Here is a 21,079-nt window from a genome sequence, read left to right on the forward strand (position 1 = left end):
AATTTTAGTTTAATATTTGCTGTTTATGAGTGATGCTCATGCAAATAATTTCTCTGCGTTTCTTATTCTAAAAAAGGGAGAGGTGGGAGGAGACAATATAAAGATCCAGCAATTGGGGAACAGTTGGAACAAAAGAAAACACTTTGCCCTCTGCCCAGCCCTCCGCGGGAACTGGACAGGGATGGGGGGGGGCGGGCAGGGAGTGGTCAGAGCCCCGGCCCAGCCCTCCCGCCCTCGGTGTTTCTTTCCTTAACCTGGCACCCCCACCCCCCAGCATGGAGGAGCAGGACTTGGAACGGAGGTTCGAGCTGCTGAGCCGTGAGCTACGGGCCATGCTGGCCATCGAAGGTAGGAGATGGAACCCGAGGGGTTGGGGCCCAGGACAACAGGGGCGGGTGACTCCTGACCCTCCTCCACCTCCTCCGCCCTCAGACTGGCTGAAAACGACCGCGCAGCAGCACCGAGAGCAGCTTCTGCTGGAGGAGCTGGTGTCGCTGGTGAACCAGCGCGACGAGCTGGTCCGGGACCTGGACCACAAGGAGCGGATGTGAGTGGGGCAGGGACCGCGCCGGGAGCAGGGGAGGGTCCCGGGGTGCATTCCCGAGGAGCGCTGGGCCTGGCCCGCCGCTGGGGCTGACTTGCACGGGTTCCCTCTCAGCGCCCTGGAGGAGGACGAACGCCTGGAGCGCGGCCTGGAGCAGCGGCGCCGCAAGCTGAGCCGGCAGCTGAGCCGGCGCGAACGCTGCGTGCTGAGCTGAGACCCAGTCGCTGCCGGGGAGTCCTCAGCTTTTCTGCCGCCGCGCGGGGTCGCCGCCCCGGGCCTGCGCGCGGGACGATCGGGCCCTCTCGGATGCCGCGCGCGGCCTGTAGGGGCCGCCGTAGCCCCTTCACCGGGAGAGGTCGGGCGTCTCCTCGGCCCGGATGGACTTGGAGCGACTGGGCGGCCGCGCCGTTGGGCGGTATTTATTTGTTCCTGGGAGTGAGTGAGTGAATGTGTGTATGTGTGTGTTTGCGGGGCTGGGGGTCCCCGGAGCGCCTCGCAGACCCCCTACCCGGAGGCAGGGCCCGGGCGGCCAGCCCCAGGGGAGCGGGTGGTTGTGAACTGCTGCTCCCCGCCCTCCTCCGCTTCCTGTTCCATGTGAGCAATAAAGTTGGACAAGGCCACGCCACGCCGGGCCTTTCTCAGGACAACTGGGTTTTCAATGGACGGAAGGGGTTGGCGCTTAGGCCGATAAGGTTGTCTGCCTGCGATGCTAAATGGAGCCGTGCCGGCTTTGAGGTTCCCAGATGCCTATGGAGGCGAGACCTCGGCTTTCGCAGGATGATAGGGGTTTGGGTTGTTCATCACCGTAGGAAAGAGACAAAAGCACAGTCGGGGTTGTTGCCCGTTCAATTTTTTATTAACAAATTATTCCCTGAAGTCCTCGCACCCATCGCTAGAGGCTTCCTCCTCAGGCTTCTCCACCTGAAAGAAGTTCAACAACATCACCTGACACTTGTCAGCAAGCTGGGGCCTGTTCTGGTGCTGTGGTTGAGGGGGGCAGAGTGCTCAGAGCCAGTTCATCTTGCCCCAGGATAACACCTTGGTCCTCAGCGGTCACAGGGCCACTGGACCCGAAGAACTTCACCATGGCACGGACCTGTGGCAGCTCCGAGAATGTCTCCACGGCCAGCAGCATGGCCAGGAGCCCCAGGAGCAAGTAACCTGGGAAGGAGAGGTTGCTAGGGCAGCTCTTGGGATGCCAATGATGCTCCCTGCCCACCTCCCAGCCTAGTGACTCACCCTGGCCCCTGATGTCACTCAGTTCACTTAACACCGCCACCTGGATTCTTCCAACTGCAACTCCCACACCACCCCCTAGGGCAGGGTCCCCCCACCTGTGAGGCTAGCCTCCTCCCCCACCTCTGGTTTATGGGAGTTGTAGTCCAGGCTCCTCTTCCCTCCTCTCTTCCCCGTAGTGCTCCTTGGCAGCTGGACTCACCGAGAAGTGCAATCTGGCCAAGGTAGTAAAGCACTGGATGCAGGTCACGGCCACGACCAGGCAGCAGGTCCCCCAGGCCAATGGTGCTGAGCGAACCAAAGCAGAAGTAGACGGCCTCCAGCAGGCTGCAGTCACCCTGCATACCCCACAGTACCAATGCTGGTAGCAGCACGAAGGTACCAGCCACTAGCAGGCCCAGTCCAGCTGCCTGCAGCAGCGCAGCCCTCGCTGGTGCCAGCTGCCAGCGGACAGCTACCCAGGCAACTGGGCGGCTGAACAGAGGCAGCAGGCAGTGGCGCAATGTGGCCACAAGTGCTAGAGACGCTGGCAGCCCCAGGACCGCGTAGACCACACAAAAGGCCTTTCCACCTGCCGACAGCGGGCCCATGTGGCCATAACCTGGAGAGGAGAGAGACAATGGGCAATGAGCACTTATGTGGAAGGGCTGATAGGGTCCCCACTTTCCCCAACATCACCTCAGCCGAGGGCTGCCCTCTAGTGGCAGAGATTGCTGGAACTGCCCTGTCTGGCTCTGCTCCTCATTCACTGGGGGTCTTGGGCAAGTAAGTCTCTGGGCTACTCTTTTATTTTCTGGAAAATGAAAGAGTTAAAAGAGACAGTCTGCCCTCAGGCCTCTTGCAGCTGAGACGATTCTGAGAACTGTTCTGCCCCAGGGGGAGCCTGGCTTTGTGAGTCCTCAGTTCTGCCCTTGACTAATAGATACTTCCACATCCACTGGGCAGAACACCCACTCTTTCGCTCCCCAAAGGTATAGCGCATTATCCTGTGTGCTGGGCTTTGTGCTGGGCCTTGTGCTGGAATCCGAGTCTGCTTAGGCCTCGCCATTCAGTGGGGGAGACAGGCGGGAGAGTCAGTCAAGACACTTGACATGAAGAGCTGCGAAAGAGACAGCCTGCACGAGCTGGGCACTCAGAGTCGGAAAGCACGTGCAAAGAAGGGGCGGTGAGGGAGCAGGGCGTGCTGGGAGAACAGGATCAGCTAGTCCAGAGTTTGTAGACTCAAACGCCTAGAGGGGCCAGATGCGAGACAAGAGGGAGCGGTGGGGACTGGGATGGCCTGGAGAGCACGTGCTCTGTCCAAACGGGCAGGCCTCGTCCTGCTCCAGCCAGTATGTGGCCTTGCAGGGATTCTGGCTCCGCGCAAATATTCTGATTTTTCCAAAAGAAGTTGGAAAACAGACTTTCATTTTCAAAAGTATTTAGAGACTATGCAGGACCAAAAAAAAACCCATTGCTTGCTTGCTTTGGGCCTTCGCACATGCTGTTCCCTCTGCCAGGAATCTCTTCATCTCTGTGCCCTCAGGCCTTAGCTCACATCTCCTCAGGACTTGCTCCCCTCACACTCCCTCCTGTGCTCCCCAAGTCCATTCCATTTCTCTCCATCCAAGAAGCCATCCCACAATATATTCCCTGCCTCGCCTCAGGCCCATGGGGTCTGAGCACCTCTCCTGGGTCTCAAAGGGTGCTTGGGAGTGGGGCCGGGGAGGCCACACCCCTCCTGGCAGCTGAAGTTGAGGCACCAGTTGGGGTGTGTTGATGTGAAGAGCCCCAGCTGTGATGTCACGCTTAATAGGGCCTGGGCTCTGTCTGGCACTTTGGGGTTGGGGGAAGGGCTACACCCCCAGGACCCCAGGGAGCCATGAAATCAGGAGCCCCCTCCTTCCCGGCCGCTTGGCGGCCTTACCCGTGGTGGTGAGGATGCTGGCAGTGAAGAGAAGAGCCGAGGGCAGATCCCAGTTTCTGGCCTCTGAGCCATTGCCCAGTCTGGAGACCCCATGGGCCTGGGCTGCCAGGGCAGTGCCCAGCAGCTCCTCCAGTGCCCCAGGTGGTAGGCAGGCCCCGTAGTCCGCCCGGAAAGTGGCCAGCTCAGCCCTGAGCTTGGCCTGAAGCCGGAGGGCTGGAGGCCCCTCCAGGGTCTGGAGCACCACAGCCCCAAGTCCTAGGGCCAGCAGGTGGGCCACAACCAGGAGTCCATACCGGGCCCAGGGCCTTAGACCCCCCATGGTGTGCCGCCAAGGAGTCTGAGGTGCCCTGGGAGCTGGCTGCTCCACCGCAGGCACCTGGGAGGGGCCGGCAGGTGGGGTTGGGAGGAACTGCTGTGTGGGCGGCCGAGAGGGAGGGAAGCCTGGGACATAGCTGGGGTGAGTTTGGACTGGAGGAGAGGAGGCAGCTCCGGCTTAGAGGTGAGGTGGCTCACTCCTCCTAGTTTCTGGGGCCATTATTTGCCCAATTCCCTGAAGCTGGGGTGGTGAGGGCTGGGTGGAGGAAGGCGAGGCCCAGAGAGGTAAGTGACTGGCTCAGAGTCACACCTTAGTGGTTTTTTGAAGGACACACTCAGTCACACGTACTCCATTCATCCATTCAGCAGGGGTTTAGATCCTGAGGACACCTTGGACAGACATAGGTCCCTTTCCTTCTGATATTCACACAAGAAACCTGTTAGCAAGGAAATATGACATGTTCACCTTGTCATTCGCTCCCTGAAGGAAACCCTTGATTATGGAAAAGCATTCTGAGAAGGCCCCTGTAGGAGTGACATTCAGCTGGGGGTACAAGAGGCCAGTCAAGCAGGGAAAGAGCTGGGGGGTGAGAGGAACAGGGAACTGGCTATGGGGGGAGGGCAAGGGGGTAAGGACACAGACTCTTGAGGACAAGTGTGCTCCAGGGGACCTCTGGAGGGCGGGTGGGGAGGCTACTGTAGGCATCCTGAATAGAAGGGCAGTGCCCTGGGCAGCAGAGTGGGAAAGGAATGTGGGATTTGGGATGGGTCTAGCGGGGACAGGGGTGGCGAGGTAAGGAGTTGAGAAGTCACAGAGCGCCCTGGAGAGATGCTGCTGTTAGGTCTCTGTTCTAAGTCCCTCCTGGGAACCTTTCCTGCCCCACCCCCTCGAGTCCCACTCTGCTGGACACTGGAGACACAGTGAGTCTGGCTGCCATGGAGAGTGAAGGGGTCGGGGAGGGGAGCCTGGACTATAAACAGCAGGACCCTGTGGCAGTAAGGGAAGTGTGAGTGGAGCCAGGTGCCAGGGGTTCACCCTTCCTGGGTCCAGACCGTGGGATATACACTCAGAACAAACCCCCAAGATGCTACCCAGAGGGCTGTGGGTTTCCGAGTTCTGCGGGCTGCCCAGATTGAGAGCAGCACAGCCAGAGGAGTCCCTGGGGAGGCAACATCACAGCCGGGCCCTGAGGATAAGCAAGGATCTTCCGGCAGCAGGATGAATCAGGGTGAAGCGTCACTTGAAATGGTGGGAAAGGCCTGGCAAGTGACACTGGGTGAGGCCAGTACGTGTGGGTGCCGGGGAGGCTGACGAGGGCCTCCTGGCCGAGGCCGGTGGACCTGATCCGAGGGGAAGGGTGTGGTGCAAGGCACCAGCCCAGGCCCAGGTCAACTGCTCGTTTTGCTGGGGGCGTGAAGTCACCAGGGTTGTGTAAGGGGTTGGATCCTTGGTTACTTCTAAGAAAGGTGACAGGCTGTGTTTGGGGAGTTTATTTGGCTTCATTGGATCCCGAGGCTGAGGCCCCGACCCTGGCCGGGGCAGCAAGAAGACACCCAGAGAACCCCCAGGGCAGGGGGGTCCAGGCACTAAGCCCTGGGGCAGGGGCCACAGTAGCAGGACTTGGTCAAAAGTGCTGGTGACAGCTGAGGCTGGCCCCTCTCCCTCGCACCTCCCCTCCTCCCGGCACCACCCCTGGGGGCAATTCCCTGAGACAGGCTGTGGTCCTCCCAACCAGCTGGGTACAGTGTTGGGCCCCAGTGGGGCAGGTAAGTTGAGAGACCCACAGGTTGCAGGTGTGTGGGGGGTGCAGGCCCCCATCCAGTGTGAAGGCTTCCTGTGCAGTGTAGTGTTCCTGACCCCCAAAGGGGGCGGGTCCCTTGGGGAAACCAAGGCAGCTACAGAGGCTTGCCGGGCTCCTATTCCAGTGTATACTGTGACTCTTCTAGGGCAGCTGGAGTGGCAGGGAGCAGCCCAGCCCACTTAAGGCCCTGCTTCCGGCATCCATGGGGCTTGAGCACCCACGTCTTTGGTCTGCGCCCTGCAGTCCTGAGGGCCCCCCCGGAAGGGGTTGGCAGGTGGAGAGTCCCAGAAGGGGTCTGAGTCCGGGAACAAGGTCCAGGGTGCCCGGCGGGGCGCAGGCTGTGGTGAGGGCAAGGGTGAAGGCCGTGGCCCGGCTGACACGAAGCTCCATGGGTCGATTCGGCTGCGAAGGGGTGAGGGCCGAGGTCGGCTGATAAGACCCAGGGGCGGTGAGCGTGGGGTGCCCGGGGTGCCAGGAGCGGAGCGAGATATTCCTGGTGGGGGCGAGACAGTACGTCCTATGAAGAGGGGAGGGGCACAGGGTCAGGTGGCCACCTACTCCTGGGTGTCGCCAGGAGGCATGGCCCTGCTCCAGGCCTCAGTTTCCCCATCTGCACAATAAGCTACTTGACTCATAACTTCTGTGGCCCCTTATGCTCCATGGTGCATCTGTTTACTAGGAAGCAGGTCAGAGCCAGGCCTCTAGAGCTGAGGGGCCTGGGCTTGGATTCTAGCTCTGTCACCTCCAAGCGGGAGCCTCAGGTCCCTTGCTCTCTCTGTGCCTTAAATATCCTCATCTAAAAAATGGGTCTAACAAGAGTAGCTAGTTCACAGGGTTCTCGTGGTCGTTACATGAGACGACCTCTCTAACACACTAGGAAGAGTTCCTGGCACAAGTAAGCAACCAGGGGTCGGCTACTGTCACTGTCATCATTATCATTGCTTCTATTATTTCACAACCAGCCTGGCCGGGCCCCGCCCCACCCCTGACCACTGGGTGGCTGCACTTAGAACTCAGTTCCCTCATGCGTGCCCAGCGCCCTGGTCTGGGGCCCCGCAGACACCTGTGCGCTTGCCCCGCTCCCCTCTCCACCACCAAGCCGGCCAGCAACCCGCCACTCACCGCGTCTCTCTTCTTCGCGCCGGGGGCTCTTGGCTGACGGCTGGCCCGAGGGGACGCCCAGCTCCAGCAAGAGGGGGACGGGGGTGGGGGGACCAGGGGCATCCGGGCTCAACAGGGAGGTGGGGGCGTCAGGAGTCTTGGGGGAGAAGCGGATGAGCGGAGAAGGGGGCGGCTCGGCAGGGGACCGCGTGGGCAGCGGCGCTGGGGGCGTTGGCGGAGGCTCCCCGCGCTCGCGGCCTGGGCCCCCAGGCGGCTGCAGGTCGCGACCGAGACCCAGCGAGGCAAGCAGGGCGGTGCCGCGCAGCAGCGCGCGCTGGATCAGCTTGGGCGTCCCGGAGCCACTACCGCGTTCTGCTGCTGCTGCCGCCGGCGGCCGCCGCGGCTCCTCTGGCTCCGGGCTCGGCCGCAGGGGATTACCTGGTGGCGGGGGCGAGACACAGGTTAGGCAATCTTCATGTTGGTCTCCAGGGACCCCCTCAGTGGCCCTGAAACAAAGACTGGATTCTGCACCCCACAACATCTTCCCTGCCCCGGCTCCCTGGCTCTCAACTCCCCTCTGAGTTCCAGAGCTGCAGGGCCCAAGGGACGACACTAGGACCTATGCCCTGTGACCACCTTACCTTGTTCCTGCCTGCCCCCACTCCAGCAGGAACTTATATGGGGCACGCAGGGCAATTCTGTCTAATGTAAACAACAACCCCCGAGGCACACATCACTGTCTCTATCCCAGAAATGAAGAAACTGAGGCTCAGAGAGGGCAGTTTGTGCCATTATGTTGTCTGATCCTTATGTGGGGGGTGGGGGTGGGGCTTCTAGGCTCGGAGAGATTGAGGGCTTGTCTAAGGCTGCACAGCCAATGAGGGGAGCAGCTGGCCTCAGTGCAGGGGCAACGGAGCCTTTGCCCTCCATTACTTCCCAAGCAGACTCTGCTCTGGATTTCAGGACATCTCTGTCCTACCTGTGGGCCTAGGGAACCCATCACTGAGGAAGTAGGGAGGGGTCTAGGGTGACCTCCTACAAACTCCAATTCTGTCGGGTCCTCCTCGGCTCTAGAACCTGCCATGGCTCTCCACTGCCACGAGAAGAAAGTTCAAGCTCCTTGGCTGGGTTTTGAAAGCCTTCCCCAGCCTTGTCCCTTCCGTCTTCCCCTTCCTCTTTGGGCCAGGCCTGGAGTAGGCCTGCCTGGAGTGGAGCACTGGCTGTGTGCCAAGAGGAAGAAATGCAAGGCTGAGAAAAATGAGCTTCTACTGTGAACCAGGACTGGGCCTGGGGGGGGTACCATCATCAGCCATAACCTTCACCCAGTCTTTCTGCTTCTTAAGACAGGTCTCTGCATAAAAACTCCCCGTAATTTCCAGGACCTTCCCAAACTGCCTCCATCTTGTTTTTCCAGCTTCACTCACTCATTCATTCAACGATCTGCTGACCGATGTGCTGGGGCTGCACTGGGCTTCACAGACCCAGGCGGCGCGGGCCTGGCCCCTGCCTGTTGCTCCTTGGTTCTCACCTCCCCTCTGAGTTTCAGCCGGGCTTCTCGCTCCTCAGGTCTGGTGAGCCCCACACCTGTGCACACACTATTCCCTCTGCCCAGCAAACCTTTCCCACCCATCAAGACCCAGCTCAGATGTCACCTCCTCTGTGACGCTGTGATATTGTGATTTATAATAAGAAATGTATTTGGTCTTCCTCTCATTCCTGGCAGAGTGATAGAGTGATAAAGGTAAAAGGAGCATCTTTTAAAATTCATAACAAGCCCCTTTTAACCACACTTGAGTTCATATTAACGAGTCGACTTTTGGAAAGCCCCTAGGGATGGGGTCTGGTTGACAGAGGAACCAACCGAGTAATTAAAGAGGGATGAAGCATTCAGCCCCACCCCACTTTGGGGTGGGGAGGGGCTGGAGGTTGAGTTTGATCATCACTGGTCAATGAGTTCACCAATCAATCATGCCTGTGTAATGAAGCCTCCATAAACACCCTGGAGGAAGGGGTCCAGGGAACTTTCGGATTAGTGAACACCCCTAGGTGCTGGGAAAGGGTTGTGCTCGCAAGGGCACTGATGCCTGTCCCCATTCCCACATCCCTTGCCCTATGCATCTCTTCGATCTGGTTGTTCTTGATCTGTATCCTTCCTTTATAAGGAACTGGTAATTTAGTACGTAAACTGTTTTCCTGAGTTCTGTGATCTGCTCTAGCAAATTATCAAACCTGAAGAGGGGTTTGTGGGAACCTCCGATTCATAGCCAGTTGGTCAGAAGCACGTGACAACCTGGACTTGAAATTGGCATCTAAAGTGGGAGCATTCTTGGGGGACGGAGCTCTTAACCTGTGGGGTCCAGGTAATGAACTCCAGGTAGATAGTGTTGGACTTGAATTGAACTGTAGGACACCCAGCTGGTGTCAGAGAATTGGTCAGTGTGGGGAACAATCTCACACATTTGGTGTCAGAAGTGAAGTGAGCAGAGTGTAGGGGAAAATGAGTTTCTCTTTTAGAAGCCTTCCTAGAAAGCCCCTAACTTGTGCAGTTATTGCTCATGTTATGCCTTAATACAGCCCTTGTCCCCACACTTACTGCTTCTACTGTACTTGTTTATTCAGGAGTCTGCCTCCTGCTCCAGACTAGGCCCTCTCCGAGGTCAGGGCCGTGTTGATTTCTAACACGCTGATGCCTTGTTCATAAAATGCATCAATACATGTTTAATGGCAGAATCCATTCTTATAATCCTTGCAACAACCACGTAAGGTGATCGTTATCACCCCATTTTAAAGGTAAAGAAACTGATTATTTATAGTGAGTTTAAACAGAACAGGGAAAACATGTTTCAAAGAAGAAAAATGGGACAAAGCTAAGTGAAGATGGAGGTCAGTACACACCATGAATGGAAAGAAGTTCCTGCAGTCAATGGCCTGAGAAACTGAGGTTCCAAAAGGTAAGTGACTTGCCCAAGGTAATTCAGCAAGGGTTTAATTAGCCTCTAAGCTTCCTGGCACTAAGAATTGGCAACCCTGCTGTTTAGAAGAAAGTAGCACAACTATTCTTGATCGAAAGATGAAGATGAAATTGCTTCTGTGAGGCTTCATGGAGAGGACATGGCCAGCTCCAGGTAACAGGCATCACAGGGCAATTTGTCATTGTGGCCTGACTGCATCTGCCAATATGCAACTCAGTGCCACCAGTTCCCCAGGGACCAGGACACCCAGTTGGGGACAGAGGTGGAAGATGGGGTTCCCCAATGCTGTGGCTTATGCCTGGGACAGTCTTAGGGGCTCTTCTTTGATATTCAGCCAGGCTTCTGATTCTGGGTGGCTGGGAGGTCAAGATCATGCACTTTTGTGGGCTCAAGATGGTGACTGGAGTGTGGGCTTGTGCTAAGGGAACCCAGTGCTCAGCCAGCAGCTGGGCTGGGGCAGGTGACGTCCTTTCAGGTAAAGTGGCAAGCTTGAGAAGGATGGGGTCCAGGCCTTTTGGTCTTTGCCCCTGACTGCAAGGACAAAGGGATCTGCAGAACATGATGAGAAGCTGCTTCAACTTCTCTACTGACCCTTCTGGCCTGGTACATTCTAGAGCAGGTGAATCCAAGCCGGCCTCTTAGCCTTCCCAGTCTCAATTCAGTCCCTGCGGCAGAGCCAGCTTGGGGCAATGCAGCTGCGAGAGCAGTAAATGGTGCAGCAGACAGGGATCCAGGGCTCTGCCTCTGGAGTCAGACCCGGTTCTAAGCCCAGTTGTACTGTGCGCCCTATATCAAAGCACTTAACCTCTCTGTGCCTCAGTTTCCTCCTCGATAAAATGGAGCTAATAATAATACCTCACAGCATTTCCTAGCACAGAGAAGGACCCAATAAATGTTAGCTGTTGTGATTACTCACGTAGTAGTGGAGGTGATGTGCTGGGTCAAGTGGGAGAAGAGAGTCTAAATCGTTTGCTGAATAGGACACTGGCCTGACAGCAACTAAGCCAGGTCTTGTGTTCTGGCTGTGAGAAGCAGGTGCAGCTGGGAGCTCTGAAGAGACCCACGGGCAAGGGAGGCTGAAACTTTCTAGCCCCTGCCAATGCTGGGTGGTGTAGAGATGAGCCCTGCTTTCTGCCTGACCCCCTAGCTTCCCAAGCTGTTCGAATGTGAGAAACCCTTTCTACAAGTGAAAAGTTGGGAGGAAGCTTTCCACGAGCATGGGAACCAAAGTCACTATGGGTTCAGATCCTTAGCTGGGGGCTTTAGGTAGGTGACTTCACCTTTAGGAACCTCAGTTTCCTCATCTCGAAAGCAGGAATAATAATAGCACCTCCCCTCACAGGGTTTTTGCTTTCATGGAATGCCTGGAACATAGTAAGTGCTGTCATCGTGAAGAAAAGCCGAGAACGACCCCAGATGCAGTGAGAATGGGCCCTGGTTCCCCACCTGCTCAGCTTTTGTATACCCTTCTCCGCATAGAAGCTTCTCAGACGGGACTCTGAGAAGCACAGTATGGCAGCCACTTGTCTGTCTCCAGTCCACATGGGCTGTTTCCTTCCTCTCTCTGGGCCCAGCTTCTCTTGTATCCCAAATGGGGGACACCATTCCATCTTCCTTCCCTCTAGAGCCTGCTGAGGACACAGTGACCCCCGCAGGCTAGGAAAGAGGCCTGAACAGGGGTACCAGACTCTGGGCTCGCTGAGGCTTGGGCTGTACCCAGCTCAGTCATGGGCCTATAGGTCAGACCTGGGTTCTAGGTTTGGCCTTGCTGTGCCTGATGGCTTCTGGTAGCCCCCCACAACAACTACAGAAGGGGTGCAGCAAGAGTCTGCTGGAGGGCAACAAGGCCACTTACCATTGAGCGTTGGGGGTGTGGAAGGAGATCCTAAGGGGGATGAATCATCTGAATCCAGGTACCAGGTAGCTTCGTCCATGCGAGACCTTCTCCTGGTAACAGGAGGGGAGGGGAGTTGTGCTTCGTGAATCTCATGGCTGTTGGGAGGCAGATGATGCTGGGGTTGAGGGCACCTGGGTACTCACCTCCCATTCTGGATTTCTCCAGGCTTGGGGGAACTGGGACCCCAGGCCCAGCATGCTCGCCGCTCTCCATTGCTTGAGTCTTCCTGACGTCGGGGAGACTGGCGGCCCCATGCCTGGCCTGGTTCTGCAGGCTCCACTGCAGGGGAAAAACCGATGGAATCTAAGCTGAGGTCAAAAGTCCTGATCCTTATTCTCCCCCATCGTGAGAGTCAGGCTTCAGGGGCAATGTCTTATAGGATGAGAGCAGGCTGGGCCCCAATCCATTCCCAGGTGGGCTTTGGGTCACAGAACTGAACAGAACTGGGGCGAGGTAGGTGGGTTTGGGTCCTGGTGTTGGTAGTAGGGTGGGGCATCTCATCTAGTCCTTCAGCTGGCATTTGCTGCTTAAGGTAATACAGACACTGCAGTAAATTCAAACTGGGATTGAATTCTGACTCATAGATGTGTAACATTAGGCAAATTGCTTTTTTCACTTCCCTCATTTATAAAACTTAGCAAGGACAGCTACCTCACATAATAATTGTGAAGAATTAAGTTAATGTTAGCATGACATTTAAAAGATACTAGTGTCATACAATTGTTTTAACCTCAAAAAATTAGTAAAAAAATACTGCTTGGGAACTCAGAAGTACCAGTCTAGACTGACAGAAGAGACTGGAGGCTGGGAGGAAGAGGAGACAGTGGTAGGATTTGACGTTAAGAAAGGGTTTGACAGTCTACAGCCATGCTACCCTCAACAAGCCTGATCTCGTCTGATCTCGGAAGCTCAGCAGAGTCGGGCCTGGTTAGTACTTGGATGGGAGACCACCTGGGAAGACTAAATGCTGTAAGTGTAAAAAATAAAAAAATAAGGGACTATAAGCTGACAAAGTCCTTGCAATCTGTGAGGTCAACCAAGAGTCGCCTCACCTACAAAAAAAAGAAAAAAAGAAGAAGAAAAGAAAAGAAAGGGTTTGACAGAGGATAAGCGGTGGGGGAAGGGCATAGAACAGCAAAGTTTCTTACACTGGATGGCCCGGAACCTGGGAAAGGTGGGCGAGTCCCCAGATCCGACCTCGAAGACGTTCCTTCTCCGGTCCAGGCCGGGCGAGGCCTGCACAGTGATGCGGTGTTTGAAGTCTGGGTTTGGGAAGGAAGCAGGTACAGGTTTGTGGTGAAGGAGAGCACAGATTTCGACCTGCAGGGACCCCTGGCCGGCTCGTAGGCAGTATAGAGACCGGGCCTGGCATGGTGACTGTGACTGAGGCCAGCCTCACAGCCTTCCTGGGCCCCAGGCTCTCAGTAAGGAAAGCGGACCGCCTGGACTTCACCATCCGAAGATGCCCAGCGGAGTCGGAGATTCCCAGGAGCCCGGGAGCCCGCTCGCCCCGCCCCTTGGCCTTCCCAGAACTTCCATGAGCCTCGCCCCTTCCCGGCCGCAGCCACTCCCAGGCCGACATGCAAATATCCTCTCCAGAACCCGCCCAGACAAACACGCCTAGTCCCACCCCTCCCAACCTGCAGCTCACGGGTCCACCCATCAACACCCTAAACCAATCCCAGTGCGGCCAGCACGACCGCCTGACTCCACCCCTCCGCCCATGCAGCCAATGGCGGGCGGCGCGAGGAAGCCCGCCCCTTACCGAGTGGCATGCTGATGCGCTCGCCGCCGTCGCGCGCGCGGAGCTTACTGCGCTTGAAGGTGCCGCGGCGGCGGCGCACGTGGGGCCGCTCGCGGTCCACCTGCTGCAGCAGCAGTGTCAGCTCGCGCTCGAATACCTCCAGCTCCCACTGAGCCAGCAGGTGCTCGCGCCGCCGCAGCTGCTCCGCCTGTGACCGCTGCTCACGCGCCGCTCGGGTCAGCTCCTCCTCGCGGCTCAGTAGTTCCTGAGAACAGAGTAGTGAAGGCAGTGGGGTCACTACGGTAGGGATCCTGGGGCCCATCCCAGCTCTGCCCAGTGGAAACCAGGGAGACACTCCTTCTTGGTATTTCCTAACCGTGGGACCCTGACTCCTACCTTTTCCTTGGCCCGCAGCTCGTCGAAGAGGCCTTGGATCTCACGCTTCCAGCCTTCCTGCATGGAATGGAAGGAGTCCCGCGGCATTTCCCGCAGGACCTGCGCCTCTAGCGCCTCCAACTGCTGCAGAATGGAGGCGAAGTCGGGCCTGCGATGGGGGTCCTGCGCCCAGCAGTCTGAGGGCACAGCGTGTAGGGGGGACAGAATAAGAAGAGGTCTGTGGGTGGATGTGTTTTGGGCCAAGGAGCTCTGCCCCTCACCCTCCCGCACCCTTCCCTTACCAGCCATGAGCTGTGCGAAGGGCTCAGGGCAGGTGGACGGGATGGGCAGTGTGAGCTTGTTAACAGCCACTCCGTAGGCCACAGCAAGGCAGTCGATGCCACGGTAGGGCACCTCCCCAGTCAGCAATTCCCACAGCAGCACCCCAAAGCTGTGGGCGAGACAAAGGGTCTGTGTCCCCTCCTCCATTCATTGCCATTGCACCCCAAAGCAATCAAGAACTAAATGACTTGGGTCCCTCCCCCAGGGCTCTGCCTGTCTGCCCAGCCCTAGATTTTGGCAGCCACCTCTGCCTTCTGCAGCCCCACAGCTGGCCCTGTCCAGCCTCCACCCAGGCCGCACCTCCAGACATCGCTGCCCTTAGAGAAGGTGGAGGCCTTGATAACTTCCGGAGCCATCCAGGCATACGTGCCCGCAGCACTCATTTGTGTGGTTTTGTGCCACTCTCGGGCCAGGCCGAAGTCAGTGATCTTCAGGGTCTTGTGCTCCATGTCGTCGCCCTCAATAGGCTGCAGCAGCAGAACTGGGGAAGAGGAGGGGCAGGATTGTGGGTGCTCCAGGCTCAGGTGGTGGGGACAGGGAGGAGCTGGGAGCAAACTGTCATCTGACAGACATCCTGGCTGGGTTCTAGGAGCACTGAGGTGATCTTGCCCCAGAAAACTCACAGCTGGGGTTGGGGTAGAATCAGATAAAAAATAACAATGCTGGGAAATGTTGATGGAGGGGCTATTAGAGACCAGACGTTTTACACTCAGTTCTAGCACTCACAGAAAAAGATCTGTGAGGTAGACATCATTGTCCCCATTTTACAGGTGAAGAAACTAAGCAAGGAAATGACTTGGCCAAGATCACACACAAATAAAGCAGATTCCAACCTAGTCTGAACTGAATAGAAATCAGCAATATTGCAGCCTCTTAACCTCTGTGCCTTTAATTTCAAGAGACACCCGTGTCTTGTCATTTTGCTGAGGCAGTAGTGTGAATCAGAACCTCCCTTGGGGTGGGGAGCAGGAGGGAACCCAACAGGCACCACAGGCCCCGAGTTCCCATATCACACTGTGGTTAATGCAGCCACTCCCAGGGGAGAGAAAGACTCCAAAAGATAACTACTAACGCAGTTGAATGTGGAGAGAAAGGGATCTAAGAAACTGATGGTTCTTGGCCAGAAAGGAGGAGCTTGGAATAAATGTAGGAATGGATGGTCAGACTTGGCCGGGGCTCATGGCTTTGATCCAAAAGGGGGCCACCATCTCTACAGAGAGAGGAAGAAGCAGATTGCAAATCTCTCATCAGGAAAAACATGGCTCAAATGAGAGAAGTTTTAGAGGAATACAAAGAGGACAAAGTCAAAATCATCCAGGGTCTGAAAGGGCCTCTCTACTTTTCTGGTTATAGACAACTGCACTGTAGGGAAGTGACATCCAAGCCAGCTACGTTTCTGAACACGTGTCATTTTAGAACACACCTCTCAGCTCTCCTGCTCAGGTGACAGCACTGTAATGGGGGCAGCCCAGAGTACTGGGGGGGGGGGAGTACCAGAAGGCCACTGGGTGTGAGGCAGGCCCCAGCGTCTAACACAGCCCAGTGAGTCAGAGACTTCTCAGAAGGGATGGCAGAACCAGGGTATGCACTTTTTCATGCCTAAAAACACAGCTCCATATCCTGCTGCTGGCCGAGCTCTCTGGGCCTTGTGGGGGCATCTGGCACTGACCTACCCCGCTGCCTTTGGCTCCTGGGGCCTTTCTCTGCTTGTGCCGTTCCCTTCAGGGCCTCTCCCATCCTCAACCTGTCAATTCCTCAGAGCCTGGCCTCTCCTGAACCTCTGCCCACCGCCCCCAGGCTGTCTTATCTTCTCCTAGGTGCCTAGCCACCCATTGGCATCTCCTACATATGGAGCTCTAAGTCAGAGTCAATTCAGCTGCCCATTAGCTGCCCTACTTGATGTCCGTACGCCCTCAACAACCACCTTCATCATCCCACCATGCCCGGCAAATCTTGCCATTTCTCCTAACTCAGAGAATGGTCCTGCAATCCACCCTCTGAGCCAGACTGGGGCTGAGTTCTGAAGTTAATAAAGCTGAGGATGACGACAAAAGCCACCTCAGGGTTGTCACGCATATTATACAAGATCATACTTTTTAAGGCCTTGGCGCAAGGTCTGACATCTAGCATTAATGTGCTAAATGTCAATTATCCTAAAGATTCTGCAGCTAATAACATCTCTCTGTAGACTCTCTTTTCCTTCCTCGATCACAACTTACTCCCAGCTTTGCCACAGCCTCTGGCCCAGCTGCTGGAGGCTCAGAACCTGACCATTTAGTAAACACTACACGAGCTCCTTCCGAAGAACATGGAGCAGGTGGCTGGAGTGGGACCAGGCGAAGGGGTCTGTGTGCTGGGGTTGGAGAGGGACTCCTGCCTCCTCCGGTGCCAGGACCCACCCATCCTCCTGAAGACCAGCCCTTGCTGCTTCCTGGCTGGGTCTCTAGCCACACGTGGTACCTCACAGACTAGTGAAGCGCTTTCTGCACCAGTATCACAGGCTGGGAGGCCCCCTTTTTAGTCAGGTAACTTGAGGCCCAGGTAACTTACCCAAGACTCAGCACTTCTTTGTACTGGTAGCTTTTCTGCCACCTCCCACCCCTAGCTTGACCTGACACCTACGAAGCCTCTTCCTCTCCTCTGCATTCCCTGTTTTTCTCCAAGTGCCTCGAATTTGTTCCAACCCGAGTTGCTCTTTTGGTGTCTAATGTAGACATTTGGGATGGGGCAGTCAGGGTCCACCCAGAAGAGAGGGGACTAGAGATCCCCTGCCTCAGTGTTCCCTTAGGACTCCCTGGCCTCTGAAGGGGACCTGGCCCCCAGCCCCCTCCCAGGCTGGCCTCTGTGGGGCTCGGGAGTGGCCTAGGCAGCTCGCACATCTTCCGCTTTCCTCCCATGGTCCCTACTTCTCCTTTCTGGGGGCTTGGTCCAGGTTTCCAATGGGGCGGGGGGGATACTTTGGGGGAGAATTGGGGGAGGTCAGGCCCAGGCCGGGCTGGCTGGTCAGTCCTGTGACTCGTGGGCTTGGAGAATTCCCCCTCCTCTCCCCGCCAGCCTTCCTCACAAGGCCCCCATTGTCCAGGAAAATCATGCCATTGTTTCCTGCCTGCGCCCCCCCAGTCCAGGGACTTCCCCCCCAATCCCTCAGACAGCACCCCAGGCCTAGGACTGGGATCTGCAAGGTGGGAGGCCAGGATCGGGGAGGCTAAGGGCACCCTGCCTGCCTTTCACCACCACCCAGACTCTGGGAGGGAAGCAGGGGAACTGGAGGGGAGTGGGGGTGCAAACCCTGGCTCCTTCCTCTCCCACAAACCCCCCACCCCCAGCTCTTTCCTCCCCTGCAGGCAGCTGGGCTTGGGAGGGAGCAGAGGCTGGAGCAAGGGCAGGAAGCCGGCTCAGGGGCAGCAGGAAACGCAGGAAGCGGTGGGGAGGGTGGGGAGCAGGGGCCTGGGCTATTGTTCCATTTTCTCTGGAAAGAAAACTGGAGGAAAAACAGAAGACAGCGTCCCCTCCTCCCTGGGGCCTTTGGGGAATCCCCCTTAGGCTTCAGTAGGGAGTGGGGGTCCCTAGATGGCTAGGACCCTGAGTGAGGCTGAGAGGTGGAAACTGCCCCCTACTGTGGATGAGGGGAGTGGGTGGGGTTCCTGGCAGACATCCCCTGGCCCCTCTGGTCCTGGGAAGGACTTGGATATCACTGGGTTCTGCTGTTCGCTCGCCCCAGGTCCCCTGTCCACGGTGAGCCCAGGCCAGGAGGCTCAAAATATCCATGCTCACTCCCCCAAAAGCTGTCTGTGCCTCTCCAGTAACCCTACTGACCCCTCCGCACTTCCTTTTGCTCTACAACCTGCACCTGGGCCCCAGCAGGCCTAGGCCTGTGTCCCCATTACTGTGCTGAATCCTGCCTCCTGGCTTTCACTCTTGTCAGGCCCGGCCTGGACATCCAGCTGGGTGCCTCTCCGAATGCTGCCTGCTTTTGGTCTGTTGGGAAGCCTGCCTGCTGGAGGAAAGGAAGCCCTCTGAGCTTGTCACTCCTTGCCTTGGGCCTACGCTGGGCAGTGTGTGGGGCCTGAAATGGCCGGAGATGGAGTGCCTCCCATAGTCCTGCCATCCCCACCCCAAGAGCTGATTCCAGGTGAAGCCCTCTTGGTGGCTCAACCCCCAAATGTCCACGCTCATGGCTGAGGACCCACTGTGTACTAGCATCAGACAACAGGGCCTGCTCAGTCCATTAAGCCATTCCCCGCTCCCAGCTACTCCCTCTTTACAGTCTGGAACTGAGGCTCTGAGTTGAAATAACCGCCGAGAGGTCATGCGGCCGAGGGGAGGAGTGGGGCCAGAATTTCTGCCCTGGCCCCAGCCTTGACCACCGCAACCACCGTGGGGGGGGTTCCCCTAGGAGATCTGTTCTGGAGGATCTGCCCACCACAAGTGGAGAAGAGAGCAGAGCACCAAAGACATAAGGGGGGAAGAGGCGGAGCGCTGGTATCCAGAGCTCCGTTTCCATGACGTGGTGGCCATGGCTAGGCAGGACACTTATGGCACACCTGAGAGATCCCAAATTTTCAACTTGGCAGCTGTGAGCTGCAGTCAAGGATTTCTGGGGCTGCGGCATGAAGGACTCTGGAACAGGGGGTGTCCCAGTCAACTGGGATTCCCCTAGGGCCAGAGCTCCTGCCTCTAGCAGAGGCCCAGGTAGGCTCAGCTGAGTTGACAGTATGTGTGTGCTTGGGCCATGCCACCCTCCGACCATGCTCCCCGAAAACTCACTGTTGTTGGACTTGAGGTCTCGGTGGATGACAGGCACCAGGGCCTCGCAGTGCAGGTAGTGCATCCCACGGGCAATCTGCACGGCCCAATTGACCAGCACGTGGGGGGGCACACGCCGCCCAGCCAGGGCACGGCTGAGGGGCCCACCAGCTGCGTACTCCATCACCAGGCACAAGTTGGGCTCCTCCAGGCACACAGCCTTGAGGGCAATGATGTTGGGGTGTGCCAACATAGCGAAAAGCCGGGCCTCCTGACGCACACTCTCAGCTGTCACGCTGATATCCTCATCGGGGTCCTGTCGAGCTGCCTTCACAGCCACCAGCTCGCCTCGCCAGCTTCCGCGGTAGACCTTTCCGAAGCCACCAATGCCGATCACCTCCTCCAGCCGCAGCTCCTGGAAGCTGGCCACCTCGCATGGGGGCGGGCCGCCCCGAGATACATAGTTGGACGGAAAGATGCCTACCTGGCCACCCACCTGACCCGCCCACCAGCCCTCATCGCCTGAGATAGCCGCATCCCGGGATAGCACCTCCACACGGTCGCCCTTTCGCAGGGCCAACTCGTCCTGTCCATTGGGCTCGTAGTCAAACAAGGCTGTCCACACAGGGTTGGCATAAGCCGCTGCTTTCGGGGACCCGTCTGGCCAGCCTCCGCCGCTGCTCCCTCCACCCCCACTGCCACCGCCACTCCATGACCCCAGTGGGCTCTTGAGGAAGAGGTTCTTCAAGGGCTCCATGGCTGAGAGCCGGCGTTGGGGCGTGTAGGGGACCTTCCCTGGGTGCCCCTGGTCCCCACCCTTGCTGGCTGCCGAGGCCCTAGTCCCAGAATCTGGGCATCCGCGTCCTGGCCCTCAGCCCCAGACCCACGCCTCTGTAGGGAGCCAGGAGTGTTGCCTCCCAGCCCGCCGCATCTCGGGCTTCTAGAGGAAGGCAACCCAGGGCAGTGTGGTCAGGCTCCGGGGATGGGACCCGGGGGTCTCCGGCGTCTCACCATTGCCAGCTCAGAAGGGCCCAGGTGTCCCTCACTCCCGGAGCAGTCTTGGGAGGCTGGCTCCAGCAACCACCAAGTGTAAGGTGGGGCCAGCGAGGGGCAGCGCCTGGATTCCGGTTGGTTCTTTTAGCGTAGGGGTGGCTGGAGTGTCCCTGGTTGGGCCCAGCTGCCCCTTCCTGGCCCGGCTCCCTCGGCCCGACGGCTCCAACCCCCGTTCCCTTCTTCCTCCTCCCTTTGTACTTTGGCCCTGGGGGCGGGAGGCAGAGGTGGAGGGTGGAGTTTCACGTTTTCTCCGCTCTTCTCCCTCCTGCAGGAAACAGCATCAGATGACGCGAGCGAGTAGCACCGCTCCCCTCCCAGAGGCTGCGGCGGCCGAGCCTGGGGAGTTCCCGGGTAGGCGGGCGGGCGAGGAGGAGCAGAAGGAGGGGAAGGGTAGCCCCAACCCCCCATCTTAGCGAGCCTTAGCAGAGGTGGTTCTCCGCTAAGAACGGGCCACCCCCGCCCTCTGCATCCGCATTAGCAAAACGGAGTAAAGAACCTGGCTTGAGAGCGGGGTAAACTCGAGTGTGGTCTTGGTTCCAGAAGCTGCAGGGCTGTGCCTCATTCGCTTCAGATCTGAAATGGGAACTAGAAGCTCTGTTTTGCAGAGCTAGTGGGATGGGGGTGGAGAAGATTGGAGGAGGATGTAACTTGCTGCACCTCAAGCTCTTGGAACGGGTTGTCTAAGGTTCTCTTCCCCTCGGCTGGGAAACAATCCACTTCTTCATGCCCCTTCCCCAGCGGGTGGAAACTGAGATTGGGATCCTGAATTGGATTCAGAATAGCAAAAGTCGCCCTCACAGTCGCTGAGTTGACCCCAATTGCCTTGAGCCTGCCACTTTAAGAGAAACGACGCTATCCTATTTCGACTATTCCCGCCTGTTCTGGAGGGTCGCTCTCGGCACACCGAACCTGAGTTGTGACCCGGAAGTAGAGGCCTCTCCGGGAGACAGACGCTCATGGCGTTTGAGGCCAGGCACTAAAAGGGGCGGACCAGGACCAAGAGGGGCGTGCTCCGGTGGCGCTGAACTCTAGCTGTAGCACTGGGG

General features: G+C 57.6%; 3 protein-coding genes across 7 annotated transcripts in view; 1 reads left to right on the forward strand and 2 right to left on the reverse strand.

The window, feature by feature from the left end:
* Positions 1-18,618, forward strand: part of EHBP1L1 (EH domain binding protein 1 like 1) — a 32,888-nt gene extending 14,270 nt beyond the window's left edge. Inside the window, exons 14-16 of one of the 3 annotated variants that reach the window (XM_011368831.2) lie at positions 275-348; positions 433-547; positions 659-1,185. In XM_011368831.2, coding sequence (XP_011367133.1) covers positions 275-348; positions 433-547; positions 659-758 — 289 coding nt within the window. In that variant the 3' untranslated portion in view covers positions 759-1,185. Of the gene's footprint in view, positions 1-274; positions 349-432; positions 548-658; positions 1,186-11,541; positions 11,550-18,578 lie in introns of those variants that run through there. The other 2 variants (XM_023535806.1, XM_023535805.1) reach the window with 2 other exon arrangements.
* On the reverse strand, positions 1,333-5,324 carry KCNK7 (potassium two pore domain channel subfamily K member 7). Its single transcript, XM_011368828.2, has 3 exons — positions 3,687-5,324; positions 1,983-2,381; positions 1,333-1,705 (listed from the first exon to the last, which is right to left on the reverse strand). The coding sequence occupies exons 1-3, from the start codon at positions 4,003-4,005 to the stop codon at positions 1,500-1,502; spliced, it is 924 nt and encodes a 307-aa protein (XP_011367130.1). The 5' UTR covers positions 4,006-5,324; the 3' UTR covers positions 1,333-1,499.
* On the reverse strand, positions 5,478-21,025 carry MAP3K11 (mitogen-activated protein kinase kinase kinase 11). 3 transcript variants are annotated; one of them, XM_011368826.2, is made up of 12 exons: positions 20,943-21,025; positions 20,530-20,606; positions 19,002-20,298; positions 14,535-14,715; positions 14,195-14,343; positions 13,914-14,089; positions 13,539-13,782; positions 12,922-13,035; positions 11,917-12,052; positions 11,732-11,823; positions 6,926-7,342; positions 5,478-6,320 (listed from the first exon to the last, which is right to left on the reverse strand). In XM_011368826.2, exons 3-12 carry the CDS (start codon positions 19,735-19,737, stop codon positions 5,983-5,985), a joined length of 2,583 nt encoding a protein of 860 aa, XP_011367128.1. In that variant the 5' UTR covers positions 19,738-20,298; positions 20,530-20,606; positions 20,943-21,025; the 3' UTR covers positions 5,478-5,982. The 3 variants fall into 3 exon arrangements, with proteins under 3 accessions (XP_011367128.1, XP_011367129.1, XP_011367126.1); XM_011368827.2 differs by having other exon boundaries at positions 5,478-6,296; positions 20,691-20,950; XM_011368824.2 differs by having other exon boundaries at positions 20,691-20,949.
* Between the last annotated feature and the right edge of the window lie 54 nt (positions 21,026-21,079).

This window comes from Pteropus vampyrus, unplaced genomic scaffold (assembly GCF_000151845.1).
Source record: "Pteropus vampyrus isolate Shadow unplaced genomic scaffold, Pvam_2.0 Scaffold144, whole genome shotgun sequence".
In the NCBI taxonomy this organism is placed as follows: domain Eukaryota; kingdom Metazoa; phylum Chordata; class Mammalia; order Chiroptera; family Pteropodidae; genus Pteropus; species Pteropus vampyrus.